At 32.2% G+C, this 15,141-nt stretch overlaps 2 protein-coding genes across 3 annotated transcripts; one reads left to right on the top strand and one right to left on the bottom strand.

Moving 5' to 3' along the window:
- Positions 1 to 48: 48 nt before the first annotated feature.
- LOC111494854 (sodium/hydrogen exchanger 2-like) lies at positions 49 to 6,090 on the bottom strand. Of its 2 annotated transcripts, XM_023144847.1 has the most exons (16): positions 5,861 to 6,090; positions 5,212 to 5,466; positions 5,007 to 5,125; positions 4,519 to 4,616; positions 4,101 to 4,160; positions 3,965 to 4,011; positions 3,560 to 3,754; positions 3,430 to 3,476; positions 3,269 to 3,335; positions 3,074 to 3,174; positions 2,868 to 2,969; positions 1,981 to 2,119; positions 1,824 to 1,886; positions 1,100 to 1,183; positions 411 to 798; positions 49 to 277 (listed from the first exon to the last, which is right to left on the bottom strand). In XM_023144847.1, exons 2-15 carry the CDS (start codon positions 5,395 to 5,397, stop codon positions 430 to 432), a joined length of 1,677 nt encoding a protein of 558 aa, XP_023000615.1. In that variant the 5' UTR covers positions 5,398 to 5,466; positions 5,861 to 6,090; the 3' UTR covers positions 49 to 277; positions 411 to 429. The 2 variants fall into 2 exon arrangements, with proteins under 2 accessions (XP_023000615.1, XP_023000614.1); XM_023144846.1 differs by having other exon boundaries at positions 49 to 798.
- A 6,246-nt stretch (positions 6,091 to 12,336) lies between these two features.
- LOC111494525 (tubby-like F-box protein 3) lies at positions 12,337 to 14,998 on the top strand. Its single transcript, XM_023144474.1, has 6 exons — positions 12,337 to 12,853; positions 13,135 to 13,222; positions 13,307 to 13,436; positions 13,527 to 13,706; positions 13,810 to 14,297; positions 14,958 to 14,998. The coding sequence occupies exons 1-5, from the start codon at positions 12,560 to 12,562 to the stop codon at positions 14,276 to 14,278; spliced, it is 1,161 nt and encodes a 386-aa protein (XP_023000242.1). The 5' UTR covers positions 12,337 to 12,559; the 3' UTR covers positions 14,279 to 14,297; positions 14,958 to 14,998.
- The last annotated feature ends 143 nt before the right edge of the window (positions 14,999 to 15,141 follow it).

Here is a 15,141-nt window from a genome sequence, read left to right as displayed (position 1 = left end):
AAAAAAAAAAAAAAAAAAAAAAAAAAAAAAAAAAAAAAAAAAAAAAAACATAACCTGAAGCTCATATTAGATTGAAATCAGCAAAATTTTACAGAAACTAATCTCCCAAAAAAAAAAAAAAAAAAACTTACAAAATTCACAAAAGCCCACCAAAACTCTCACCCAGAAAAAGGGAAAAAAATAAAAAAACTAAAAAACTCACATCCTTGTTAACCTATACACAAGGACCAAACTTTTTTTTCCTTTTCCCCCTTTATCATCTCTCTTTCAAACCAACCTGAATTCAACCACAAAAAAGCAAAATCCCTCAAACCCCAAACCAAAACACAGAAGTGTGGAAAGAAATGAAAAAGTAAAAAGAAAAAAAAAAAAAAGAATGATCAATGTTGTAATAATAATTAAGTTGTTACCTTTGTTTCTTCTTCTATTTTACCATCGAGTCTGTATAAGAATGGTTTTGTTGTCATCAACAGCGGCTTCAAGTGGTCCTTCAGTTTGCCATTGTTGGTTGGGGTCTTCGGTAGGGGAGCCAGGGACGAAGGGCACAAAGCCCCTCCCTCCAAAAACAGGGCGCATGAAGGCGTCGTCGAATCTCCGCCAATAATGGTGAACCGTATGGGCCGGGATTCGGAGGAACAGCCCCAGAGGGGAATGGGAATGGCTGTTTGGGTCGTCGTTGGTGAGGAGTGGGACTGTGAAGGATTTTGGGGATGAGGGTTCCGAAGACAGCATGCTCATTGTGTATTTTGGTTGGGGTAGCAAAATCCCTATCAGTGGTTTTGTCATCATTCCAAAAAACTGGAACAAAAAAATAAAAAAATTATAGTTCCAAATTAAAATATTTCTCAACGTCCATATATTAGTGAGTCCGAGGATTCTATTAGTTAATTGATATCTCATATAAATACTAGCAATATGATCAACTCTTATTTAAAAAGTGAAAAGAAAGTATTAATTTAATTTTTTGTATCTATAAAACTGAAATCTCAGGCACATCAAAATTATAGTATCTATATAAAGTTTTAAACTCAATATTTAGATATAAAATTTTATTATAATATTTAGAGATAAAAAGAGAGTTAGATGATGGGTGGCTCACCACTGTGCTGGAAAGAACAACTGTGATGGTACTGGTGATCATGATTGCATTGCCTGGTAAATGGGTGTGGCCTGACCTGGTGAACTGCATATAAACAGTGGACAATGACTTAAACACCCTTGCATATTGCCCCCACTTCATTATTGTTCACCCAAGCAAAAGGAAATAAACACAATAATTTTGTTTAGAAGTCCATAAAAAGGAAAAGAACATTAACAAATTTCTTTAAAAGGACAAAAAGGAATAAAAGTTGAAAATTATAGTTCAAAAGGTACCGTTACGCCAGGTCACAACCATGTCAAAATTACAAATGGTTTTTTTCTTTATCAAATCAAATTAGTGATGGAAACAAACTAAATGTTGTAACAAATTACCTAAATTAGGTTGGCATGATCCTAGAACCCACATTATTTAATATTATCAATGAAAAATAATAAAATAATTTAAAAATAAAATTATACCATGGATAGGTAATCTGAAAGCAGAATTTTGAAAACAAAATCAATAATAAAAAAAAAGTTGAATTTCAAATTTTCATGTGTGTTTGGCAGCAAATTTTTAACTACCAAGATAGTTATTTTTAACACAAATTTATGGATTAAAAGAGATATTTTGAAAGTTCATAGACCAAAAGACCAAAATAAAACTGAAAAAATGAGTATTGTAAAAATTTATGCTCCAAAATCAAACGAAATTTTCAATTTTGGTAGGTCCTTGGGCAAACCTGATTATATGCAAGTGCCATTGAAACGGCACCACGCATGAGACCAGCCCACCAAATAGTGACCTGTCAAAAGAAGAATTTTCGGAGTCATAACACATAAGTTGGCTCAGTTATGAGAAAGACAGATAAAACACACAGGCCGACAAAAATGACTTACTTGTTGTTCCAAGTTGAGTTTTTCATGCGAGGACTTCTTGGTCAGATTGGACAAGGAGGATAATGGAAAAACGAAGGCTGCTCTTCCAACCAGAACCAGTCCCAACAGTATTGAGCTCACCCCAATTGATTTCCCCGGACTAATAGGAAAAAAAAAAAGGAAGGAATGGAGTTTAATATAACAAAACACTGAAATCTATTCTTCACAATTTCTTGGTATGTTTTTCACCTTGCTTAAAATCACATTTAAATTTAAGTCATGTTTAAAAAAAAACAAAAAGTTGCAGATAATGTCTCCAAGCTTGACCCCTCCCACGCCGGGGCGATTGGCTGGGTAAAGAACCAAAAAGCAATAATAGGAATCTACAATCTATTTCAAATCTCGGATGAAAGATTTAAGTTCTATATAGTCTTTCAAACGTCTAATGCACTCACGCCTTCCGGTTCATATTCGACACTTCTTCCTTCGATCTTGACAAATAAAAAAGAAAAAAAAATCTTTGCATTTAAAAAGTGTCGAATGCTCTTGCCCCTTTCCTCTTTAGGGTTCCTACTATTGTCGGGTTTAGGAAACAGCAAGAGTAATGTGTTAAGCTTGGTTTTCAAAACAAAAAATAAAAAAAAAAACAACTATTAACAAACCATATAAATTACAAATTTAGTTTTATAACTTTCACAGTTTTATTTAAGTCTTAATCAATTACTGACTCCTAATTTTAGTTCATATCAATATGAACCAAACATGATGCGACCTATTTATTGGACTAACATTGGCTAACCTAGAACAACATAAATCACACATCAAAGTTGCATGCAATGGGAACATTTTAAATTTTAAGCTTGATCAGTGGGCTAATTCATTATTAGCCGATATGAGATTATGAGTACCTGTGGCTAACAAATCTCCACTTCTCGATATCAAGAGCATCCATGCCAACGTAAAGAAAGATAAAGATCTCAGCAACAAAAGAAAGAGTGGCGAAAGCATGCCTGCAGTAATGTGCAACAAGAATTGAAACGTCAGAGCTGCGTAAATTAAACACGAAAAAACTGCCCAAAAAAATGAATGAATGAATGAAATCTTGTTGACTTACTTTGTAGTAACTCTGGAACTTTCAGTTACGTTATGCCATGTATAGTGAGACATAACAATACCGCAAAAGAATACAGTGAGAATTGCACTTAAATAGAAGAGCTGCAATAAAAATCTACTTAATTCAACTACCATAGAGAGGAAAATAAAATCAAAGAAAGAAAAAAAAAATATGACAGAAGTTGAAGCGACTTACTTCAGCTAGCATATAAGAAAAGTACGCCATGAGTATCATAAGAGCAACTTCACGATCAGTAGAATGCCTGAATAAGAGAAATATATATATAAATCATAGCATCACAAAAAAGTTAAAAATAAAATTAAAAATAATAGACCAAATGGAAGAGATCAACCAACCTGCCAAAGTAGAGCTTCTTAATTATGTATGCACTAAGGAGGCCAACCTGCAGATTATTAGGATTATGTTCTGATTTTAAGGACAACTACAAAGAGAATTGATAAAATCAATAGAGTTGGAGAGACTTACTAAAATTCCCAGCACGGTACTTGCAATGAACAGATACAAAAAGTTCCCAATGAATTGCAGAATGATGCTTGAATTCATGTGAGACAGATCAAAGTTCTGGATTGCATTGAATAGCACAACAGAAGTGGCATCATTTACAACACCCTCCCCAAAAACCAGGCTATACAGGAGAGGGGTCTCATCCTGATTAAGAACCTGCAGCAACAAACAGAAAATGAAAAAACTTCCTATATCATAAAAAAGAAAAATCCATATGGTTCAAGATTGATCTTTAATAATGAATTAGATCGAACTAATATCAATCCATTTTCTGATCATTCTACGACAAAAGTTCCACCTAGATACCTATTCGTAGGTTGTTAAGAAGAAGCAAAAAAAAAAGAATCCAACTGAAGAGTTTCTAACCTGTAAGGTACAAACAGAGTCTGTTGCAGAAAAAATAGCTCCAATAGCTGACCAAACGGGTGAAAATCGGACAAATAAATTAATATCGGCATTGTAGAACTAAATTTACACAAAAGTAAAACTACTTTGAGCATACCAAGATAATCTCCAAGATCAAGAGAACCAATATTCATTTTCTGGAAGAAGTGCAAAGCGCCTGATCAGTAGAGGAAAGAAAACAATCATTAGTATTTGAGGCCATTATGCGACATAGGCAGACCAAAAACTAGGACTGTAAAAAAAATTTCAAGGCTCAGACTTTGGAGACATCAAGGATTTTGCTCAGTAAGCCCATTCGAAGTTTCAAACACACTACTTCTGGATAGGCGTTACTTAGAGATAGCGGACCTTAGATAACAGAGCAAACCCCTTAAGTTTACTCGAACTTAACACCTTATGTTTATTTAGTTTCTTGATTAACGTTTTTCTTTCCTCAAGTGCATCTTCGAAGCATACTTCGCATATTACTACAATTAAACCTTTAAACACATGTAAGGTTTAGGTATAGATTGTACCTAATGATATAATACAGAAGGATATGAGAGTGCCAAAAGCACCAAAAAGCACTATGGTCATGATGTTGCGGAAAAACTGCTTCTTCTTGACCTGGAAACTGAGGAAAAGAAAAGCTTGTCATGTTTGCTTAGTTAAGAGAGGGCAATATGATGATCACTAAAATTGTTGTTCAAAAATATCAAATTGCTTAGATTACGAGTTTGTTTAAAACGCTTCCTTAAATGTTCTATGACATGAGCAAACCAACTTAATCATGCACTTGATAATTTCAACAAACAAATGACATGATTAAAAAGTTTGCTTCTCTAACCCCTAATTCACGAACACAATAATACTGAAGACCTAAGCCACAGCTGATGAACTCACAGAAGAACCATGAAAGCGAAAATGAGAGTTCAGTCCAAAACATCATGAAGATGATGACAGTACAACATATGATTAAATCATAAAACTGAACCATTTGGAGGAAAGTGAAGTCCGTACTCACCCGGCATTGAAAATGATAGGCGGAAGGAGATAGATAAAGAAAAGCTCTTCATTGAACAAAAATAAATGCGAACTTTTCCCTCTAGTTGTTAGCAATATGATGATGCCGGTACACAACCCCTGCCACAATTTCAACACCTTTAAATTATCGATTTCATTTCACATGAATACTTAGTTAATGAAGAATCGGAACATTATAAGCTCACAATGACAAGGGCTGTAATGGACTCGTTGATCCATCGGTTTTCCTCTAACAAATGACCAACAACAATGCAACCACAAAGAAGAGCTACAAATAAGTTTAAAGAAACCACCGAAGTATGATCCGCGACTAACTCCATCCCAAAATCTATTATCGACGAGCCTGATTCGACAATCATTTCAGACGCCATAGCAAGTCGAAATCCTGCTTATCAAGTTCACTTCAGTTTCAAACTCGCATTTGATGCTTCGAGCATAAGCTGCAAAAATGAAGCACAGCATAAATTTCGAAGTCTTAGTCTCAGAAATCTTGATTTTATAACTCGGATCCACTGTTTCCGCTGCTTAAGGAAGAGAAGGATTTTGAAAAAACGAGTCTAACTGTTTTCATTGCTTCCAGAGATCAGAAGAAAAACAAGAGATCGTAATAATAAAGACACCTAACGAATAGCAATCAGAATCTAACCTAAGTTCCGTTTTCTTTTCAATCAGCTTTCCCGTCAAGAAAACAGAGCAATGACCAATACAGTTAAACAGTTCAAAATTTCAAACTACGTAAAGCAAAAAACAAAAAATGCCGAAACAGTAGCAAGTTCAAAGAACAACAGTAATGGAAATTGAAAACTAATTCATCCATTGAAAAACCTTACTCACCAAGAACTCGAGCATTCAGATGAACAGAAACTTAATCGCAAAAACTGATTCAATTCTGCAGCCGATTTCCGAACTTCAAACAAGAAATCGCATTGATTCAACCAAATCGACGAGAAAAAAAAAACCGAAAACGTGAATTCTGGAGGCGATAATTGGAAGAAAAATGGAGCAAAGACTGTTGGTCCGTTTGGTTTTTACGTTTTGGAATTTGGCGAAACAAAAGCGAGGGAATGAGAATGAGGAAGGGCAGTGAGTGGAAGGCATTTATATACGGCTGAGTGTAGAGCAAACTTTGAACACCAGAGGAATCTTAACCATCCGTTGGGGAATGGATTTAACCTTCGAGATGAAATTAAGGGCTGAGATTATCTAGTACCATGGCTCTGTTTGTATTCTACAGCTTGGAGAAGGATGGCATTCTTTGGAAGGAAAAGAGAGGGAGAGAATGTGGGAAACAGAGTGGGACCCACGTGTATCATTTTGTCGTATATAGAATCTTCCCTTCCCCCGACAAATGGAAATTCCTCTCTTTTTTTTTTCTTTTTTTGTTCTTTGTTTATTTTTTAAAGAAATACAGTTCAAATTTTCAATTTAATATTCGAGAAAGTTAAAAAAACGCTATTTAATAATAAAATATTTTAAGTTTATTTTTTTTTTAATAACCTTGTCAAGTTTGCTCAACTCCGACCAATCTTATACGGAAGAAAGTGAAAAAAACGCTATTTAATAATATAAAAAAAATCGTGGAGATAGTTTTCACTTTTAGAAACGACAAGTACAAAACGTATCCATATCTTTAGAGATACACGGAGATGTCGATAAAGCAAAAATAAGATACGTAAAAATAGTCTTCACTCTTAGAAGCTACAAGTAGGTATAGTAGTTGCAGACTGTCAAAATTTAGTGCAGTGTTAGTTTCAATTAGTCAATATATTGGATAATATTCCGAAAATATATTAATTATAGAATATAAGTTAGATTCAGTTAATATTTTTCTAGATTTGATTGATAGTATATTTTATTTTATTCTTAAGATTGAGTTAATATATATTTTATTTGGTATTAGTTAAGATTATTTCAATTATATTTTTCATTCTTAAATTTGTATTATTTCTTAGAGTAATAATATTTTCATATCTATCCACACTTAAAACTTTTGAGTGTTAGATATTTTGTCAGTTGGTATTAGAGCGGTATTCTTCTAACAGCGAGATCTCACATTGGTTTGAGAGAGACACGAAACATTTCTTATAAAAGTGTAGAAACATCTTCTTAATAGACGCGTTTTAAAACTGTGAGACTGACAACGATATGCAATAGATCAGAACAAATGACATCTACTAACCGTAGGCTTAGCAGCTGCTTAAGTATGTATTTAGATAGAGTAGTTTTAGCTAACAATCTAAACCGTTAGATTTAAGAAACTAAGTGGAAGTTAAAATTTAAAGGCGTAGATTGGATTGAATGGGCGGGGTGGATCTGAGGAGCCGTGAGCCCTCGTGGTTCCAGTTGTTTAATCCTGCATTCATTAGGTTCCCCACTTTTAAAATCTGGTCGGGTGAAAAACTGTACGGATGATTTCTTATATGAATAATGCCCTGTTGTTCTGAGTCTGACCCTCCTCCAATACAATGTGTAAGCAAAAGCTTCTCCTTTTTTTAAATTTGAATAATATTTAATGGGGTTTTTTAAAATATATAAAATAAATGGTCAAATTAAAAAAGGTAGAAGATTTCGAGTAAATAATAGCAAATCAATAATCTTTTCAATTAAATAATAATAAATAACCAAGCAATTCCTTGGGGGTAATCATGGCAGTTAGACATATTTAAGTTCAATTTAATTATTAAATTGTCCTTTTTTTTTTTCTTTTTTTTTTTGTAATGAAATACATTTTATTAAATAATTAGTCATTCATTTAAATTATTTTAACAAAAAAAAAAATATAGAAATTTGTTTATTTATTTTTAAATATTTAATATATTTTTAAAATCTTTATTTTTTTAAAATTAAATAATTAAAAAATGTATAATATATATATATTAACAATAAAATTATTCGATTCAATTTTAACTAATTTTAAGGAACTCATCTCACTTTAATTTTTATTTATTTGAATCTAACTCAACTCGAGATTGAGTTGGATTAATGGAGTTTTTTTAAGACTCTTGTTGAAAAAACGCGAGTGCTGAAGTGCGTTAGATAAACATCACATTGATGTTAAAACATGGGTTAGTGAAGGATACGAGATGAAAATCTAGGTGGACCCAACGTTACGCTTACATGGATTTTTTTTTCTAGTAGCATGTATCGAAAATATCGATCGTGCTTAAGAATATGCGTGTTTATTGTCTTTGTCTAATCGATTGGTAGCCCAAAAGCTTATTTTGATGGTTCGATGTGTATCAACTTTGTTAAAAGTACGAGCAACATATATAGATATGTCATAGTATTTGAATACAAAAAAGATATTGTGTCTCGTCACAAGATTATGAAATAAAACTTACCTTTAATTTATTCTCTAACAAGTAATTAATTGGATTCGTACGAGTAATTAATTGGCTGTCGTGTATGCGTAGCATAAAATTAAACAGCTTGTGGGCAAATCGGCGATTCAAAGCCAAGCTCGACGTCCAGCCCAGTATGCTCTGATTTTCTGACTCGGCTACACCCGACAAAAGCCTGTTCAAATCGCGATTTTTTAACCGAATAATTCCAACTGATCGCGACAATTAAGCGGCAATTTTAGTCGCACGAGTCAATCTTATGCGCCCCCTTTAATCACTCTGTTTTCTGTTTTATTACTTAATTTTTAAAAGTCGGATATGCTGTGGCCGTGCGCATTTTGATTAACTTGTAACTCCGTTTATCTAGTGCCACGTGGAGATGGATCCCATGTGATCTTTTGTAAAGTTGCCACGTTACAGGGGTGGTGGTGGTGGTGGTCCAGGGTTTGTTTCCTTGGTCGTTCTTCTTCGCCAGCCGCTCGCGTGGGTTCGTTAGTATGATCTTGCCCACCAAAGCTTTCACAATTTTTTTTATATTCGATTTTCTATTTATTTTTTATTTAAAAAAAAAAAGGGAATATGGAGCCACAGACGTTGAAGAGCGTGGGACCCAAAGTGAGCTTCTGTTTTGGTTTGTTCGATATTAAATCGGTAGGCCCCATTGAACACATTTGTCGTTATTATTATTATCCATATAAATATATTCCGTTGGAATTGGAAATTTGATGTTTAAAATTAAAAAAAGAAAAAAAGTTTTATGATTTTAAAGATTAAATTTTATTTTATGGTTTAATAAAATTTCATAAATAATATCAATAATTTAATAAAACTCTAAAAAAAAAACAATAAATATATATACACTATTTAAAAGAATTGTAACCAACTGATTAATTCTAACATTTAAAACTATTATAATTACATTCTAATTTTTTTAAAATAAAATTTTAATTTAGCCTTCAATATATATATAAAAGAAAGTTATAACTTAGTCCCTAAAATTTAATAAATTTTACTAAATAATATCTACACTATATAAATAATTTATAATAATTTATCAAATTATTTGGCCAAAATTCTAATTTTTAAAAATATAAAGACTAAATTTTGCTTCTTCACCCCATAAATATAACTTTTTACTTAAGATCTAATTATCAACTGTGTTGTGTTAAAATAGTAACCACAAACATTATGAAAATATATAAATATGGATATTTGCATAAAAAAAATAAAAAAATAGATTCCATTTTCATAGGTAAGGGTTTACTTTGGGTGGGGATAGAAAAGTCTTTTGAACCGAACCAAACCAAATTTTGGGTTGGTAGCGTTATATTATCGGGTTATTATTTTTTTAATTATTTAAAAAAAACTTATCTAATTGTTTACCACTTGGGTGAAGTTGCCTCTAAGCTTTATGCAACTGAAATGGCGCAAGTGGCGGCACATCCAACTGCACACACAAATTTAGCCTTGCCGTTTAATGGTTTTCTTACATTTTAAAACATTTTAATTAATCGTAATGTATTTTTAAAATTTAATATTATTTAATTATTGACCTATTTTGTATTTTTTTAAAAAAATTAAAATTTAATATTATAACTGATAAAACTATTAAAACATTTTAATTAATCGCGAAGTAATGTATTTTTAAAATTTAATATTATTTAATAAGTTATTGACATATTTTGTATTTTTTAAAAAAATTAATATTTAATATTATAACTGATAAAACTATTTGCACATTTGTTTGTTTAAGAATTGTGATTGATATTTCATGTTTTTTTAAATAATTTTAAAAAATTATACCCATTAATAATTAAAATATCAAATATTTACAAATCATACTACATCTCAAACACGGATTATAACATCAAATATTTTAATTTTTATAATAATCTTAAACATATGACAAAGTTAGATTATAACTATATTTACAAAATTTGTTGAATTGACACGAAAAATAAAAGTTAACTGTGAACTAAACCAGAATTTTAAATGAAATATAGAGTGTGCTTGAGTCCCAATCAAATCAATTATTCTAATAAAAATCAGTTATTCTAATAAATTTATAGTTTAATATTAGTTTTATATCATTTATAAAATATTGTAATTAATATTGCTACTTTTTTTAAAAATATTTTAAATAAAGAAAGTGTATGAAAATATATTTTAAAATAATTTACGAAATAATTATTTCATTTTTTTTCTTTTAACCTTAATTTATCCCACGATAAATTTATAAAAGTAAAATTGGAAATTTGTAAAGTCTTGGTCTGTCAAAGAATAATTCATTTAATAAAATGCATATATATATATATATATATATATATTAACATTTTTTAATTGTGTGAGAGGATAGGAACCTAAACCATTTCCGTAAAATATATATATATAAATTTACTGGCGCGAGCATCTAATTCTCGCCTCACCCTAAGAGGGAACCGGGAATGAAAACGACGACGTTCTTATCCGTCGAATCTTTCATCAAATGGACAAAGGTAGGATGAGAAAGTGGGGTCCACGTCCATTCCAGGCCAGTTATATAATTAATTTAATACGAGGGCTTTGTAAAATAATTATTTATTTAATTAAGAAAAAATATGTGTAACTATTAAAATATATCATGGAATTAAAAGTTTAAATTTATTATTTTTAATGTTTATCTCTTCAACTAATATTAAATTAATCTCATTACAAAAATGGGGTGAAAATGGTCAAATTTCATACCATGTTTGAGTGAATTATCTATTATCAATTAAATGACATATTACAATATTTTAAAAAAGATTTTGAGAGTTATTAATAAATTATAAACCAAAAGCTGTATTATATTTTATTTCATTCAAAAATATCGTTAAATTTTTAAAATTTTGAATAATGTTCTTACTTTTGTTCCACTTTTAAAAAAATTATATAAAAAACTACTTTTCACCTTAATATTTTATTTCAAACATGCCCTAAACTTTTAATATTACACTCAAAATTTAAAATATTTTATTAATACTCTTTAACTTTAATACTACTACGTGTTTAAAAAGTGCATATAAAATCTTAATTTAGAGAAAACTCAATTGGCTCGATTATTTATTCACCTACTTAAATATCGAGTCAATTAAAATCAGTCACAGACGAATAATTAAACAAATGAGATTAGGTTTAAAATGTAGTTGAAATTTTAATTAATAGACGGGTTATTTTAACCTACAATAAAAAGTTTTTATTTTTATTTATTTATTTTGAATTAAAATAATCATTTCTTCAATTTGAAAATAATTATTGTTATCAGTCGTAAATTGAAAATTTTATTTTTTAAAAATAAACATTAAACTCACGAGTTGAATAATTAAAAGAAAGACAGCAATGGTCGTGAGCCAAGTCATATTTAAATTTTAAAATTGTAATTGATAACTTATTTTTCTAATTTAAATTCAAACTTCCCAACAACAAACTCATATAGCAAAGGTCAACCCGTATTATTATTATTATATATTGAATAATAAAAACGTATTATTTGATGGTAATTTTTTTAAAAATTATTTTCTTGTAAATTTTTTTAACTAAATACAACATGACTCGATCAATAATCGTTTCATGTCGTAATATTCTTCATTCAGCTAACTCGATTGGTTATTTTACAAATCTTTTGAATGATTATTTTGTTAAATAGACTAAATTATAAATCATTTAATCACATTAAAAAAACACACACTAAATAGATAAAAATTTGAAAAACTAATTTAATAAATAAAAATATGGATATTACGTTTTTTTAAATATTTGAAAATCGGTAATTAATACATATGTGATTGTTAACTCCAAAGCCATAATAAGAGCGAACCATTTTGTCGCAATTATCAGAATAATCGAAGCTGTTATTTTATTTTTAATAATAATAATAATTAATCGCCAAGCCGGTACCCGGTCCCCTCTTTCATTTATTCAGCTTTTTTCACCATCCCAGATCACAAAAAGAAAAAAGAAAAAGAAAAAAAAAAAAATCCAGGCCAAAATTTTCCGACTTAGATGCATTTATCTCACTTTCTTCCATTTTTCCCATATCCAATCCCCAGGATTCGAAGCTAAATCCACACACCTCTAATGGCCTCTCTGGCATCGGGAATCTCCAATTTTCCGCTCCTTCATTGATCATTTCTTCCATCTTCATCGTGTTTTCGACCAGAAAGCCGGCCAATTCATGTCTCTCAAGAGCATCATTCAAGATATGAGGTCCCGCTCCCGCTGTGTGGTGCAGGACGGCACGGCGCCGGAGCCAACGGACGGCCTCGTCCAGAGCTGCTGGGCCAATATGCCTCAGGAGCTTCTCAGGGAGGTTCTAATGAGAATCGAGGCATCGGAGACTTCTTGGCCACGGAGGAAGAGTGTCGTCGCTTGCGCCGGAGTATGCCGGAGCTGGCGGGCCATCACTAAAGAGATCGTCAAAACGCCGGAGGTTTCCGGCAAGTTAACGTTCCCGATCTCTATCAAGCAGGTGAGCGAGTATTCCGCGCTACTTGTAAATTTTGGGGGGTTTTGGACGATTTAATGGATTTAGGATATATTTGGTATGATTTTGAACTAATTGGAAATTTTGATGCTGTCTGTTCATGTTTATTAGGACTTTTTTCGTTGTATCACGAAGGATTTTAATCTTAGTTTATGTCTTAGTTAACAAATTGTTGGAAGCTTCAAGTGCCTAATTGATATTCACTGGTTTGATTGTGTGACAAAATCACACATTATAAGATGTTTTTTCATAATCTGTTCTTGCAGCCTGGTCCAAGGGATCCTCTTCTACAGTGTTTCATAAAGCGAAACAGATCCAATCAAACTTATTATCTATTCCTCAGTTTGACTAATGGTGAGTAATTGCTATGGTAATTTGAAGTTTCTTAGCTTTGTCCGAATTGTAAGTTTCTTAATGTCCGAATTGCCTACATGACAGCACTAAATGATGATGGTAAGTTTCTTCTTGCTGCTCGGAAATGCAAGCGACCGACCTACACAGACTATATTATCTCTTTACACGCTGAGGATTTGTCGAAAGGGAGCAGCACCTATGTCGGGAAGTTGAGGTATGCTATTGAATACCTGTGATGTTATGATTTAGATGTACATTTTGGAATATGTTTCTGAGAGTTTCATTTTTCCTTGTGTGAGAACAGATCTAATTTCCTAGGAACTAAGTTCACAATCTTTGACGGGCAACCCCCACATTCGGGAGCGAAGATCACAAAAAGTCGCTCCACGAGGCTTGTGAATTTGAAACAAGTTTCTCCCAAATTCCCTGCTGGGAACTATCCAGTTGCTCACATTTCGTATGAACTAAATGTATTGGGATCAAGGTAATCCAAAGGCTATTATGATTTATGGTGATTCTTTGTTTGGATGACTATTTTTCTTTAGATGTCTTGCAAATCCTAAAAGGTTGATGTGATTAACAAGCAGGGGTCCGAGGAGAATGCAGTGTATCATGGACGCTATTCCCGCTTCTGCGGTTGAACCTGGAGGAGTGGCTCCGACACCGACCGAGCTCTCGTTGAGCAATGTGGAACTGTTTCCATCGTTCCCGTTCCTAAGGTCGAAATCAAATGCAGATAGCTTGCTTTCTGAACCATTAGCTAGTCAGAAAGATGAAATGCTGGTGCTGAGAAACAAGACTCCCAGGTGGCACGAGCAGCTTCAATGCTGGTGTTTGAATTTTCATGGACGAGTTACAATTGCTTCCGTGAAAAATTTTCAACTCGTCGCTTCTTCGGAAACCGAACCTCCTTCACAAGAACAAGAGAAGATCATCCTTCAGTTTGGAAAAGTGGGGAAGGATTTATTCACCATGGATTTTCGTTACCCGATCTCGACTTTCCAGGCTTTTGCTATCTGCCTCAGCAGCTTTGACACCAAGATTGCTTGTGAATGACAGCCCCATCATTTAACAGGTACAAAATCTACTGATTTAAATATAGTTTAGGAATCTGTTTAGAATTGATCTACTCTACTTTATAGCTTCATGTTATCCTAATTTTTCGATAATTTGAGCACGACGACAAACTCATATATTCAAGCATGATCCCGAAATGGTCACTACTACTACCATCCATTTCTTATACATTTTCCAAACCATCACATTCACTTCACATTCTGGGCTGCTTTTTTCTATTCCTTGTAATATGTCTCTCTATAAACTGTTTCGATCCAAAATGTTTTGTTTCGACATTATGTTCTCGATTCTTAGCGCTGTTGTAAGCCTGACATATTTAAATTCATGGGTTGTTTTCACTGCTCGAGTATGGAACCCCCCGGAAAGCTGAGTTGAGTTGATAGATGAACGAGTAAATATAACGAGAATGTCGCTTAACCTTGGGAATTATTCAAGATTTAGTTTTGTTCCATGACTCTATAAACTGTTTCGATCGAAAATGTTTTGGTTTCTAGCATATACATAGCATGACATTATGTTCTCGATTCTTGGCTCTGTTGCAAGCTTGACATATCCGAATTCATCGTTTGTTTTCACTGCTCAACGAGTAAATATGACTGAAAATTTGAATCATTGTGTTTATAAGAACTATTAATCCTGATTTTCATTTGTGATGCAGGGAAGGGATGCTCAATTGGATGCTCTACTAATGGCTTCAGGCAATAAAATGGTAAGTTAAGAAGAAGGGTATGTACCAAAACTCAATAGGATGTTTGCTTCTTTCGTGGTGGTTTCTTTGCAGTGCTTTTTTTTTTTTTTTTTTTTTTTTTTTTTTTTTTTTTTTTTTTTTTTTTTTTTTTTTT

The sequence above is a fragment of the Cucurbita maxima genome, unplaced genomic scaffold, assembly GCF_002738345.1.
Source record: "Cucurbita maxima cultivar Rimu unplaced genomic scaffold, Cmax_1.0 Cma_Scf00020, whole genome shotgun sequence".
Classification (NCBI taxonomy): Eukaryota; Viridiplantae; Streptophyta; class Magnoliopsida; order Cucurbitales; family Cucurbitaceae; genus Cucurbita; species Cucurbita maxima.
Note: the sequence above shows the minus strand (reverse complement) of the source record. Positions and strands in the feature narration are given on the sequence as shown.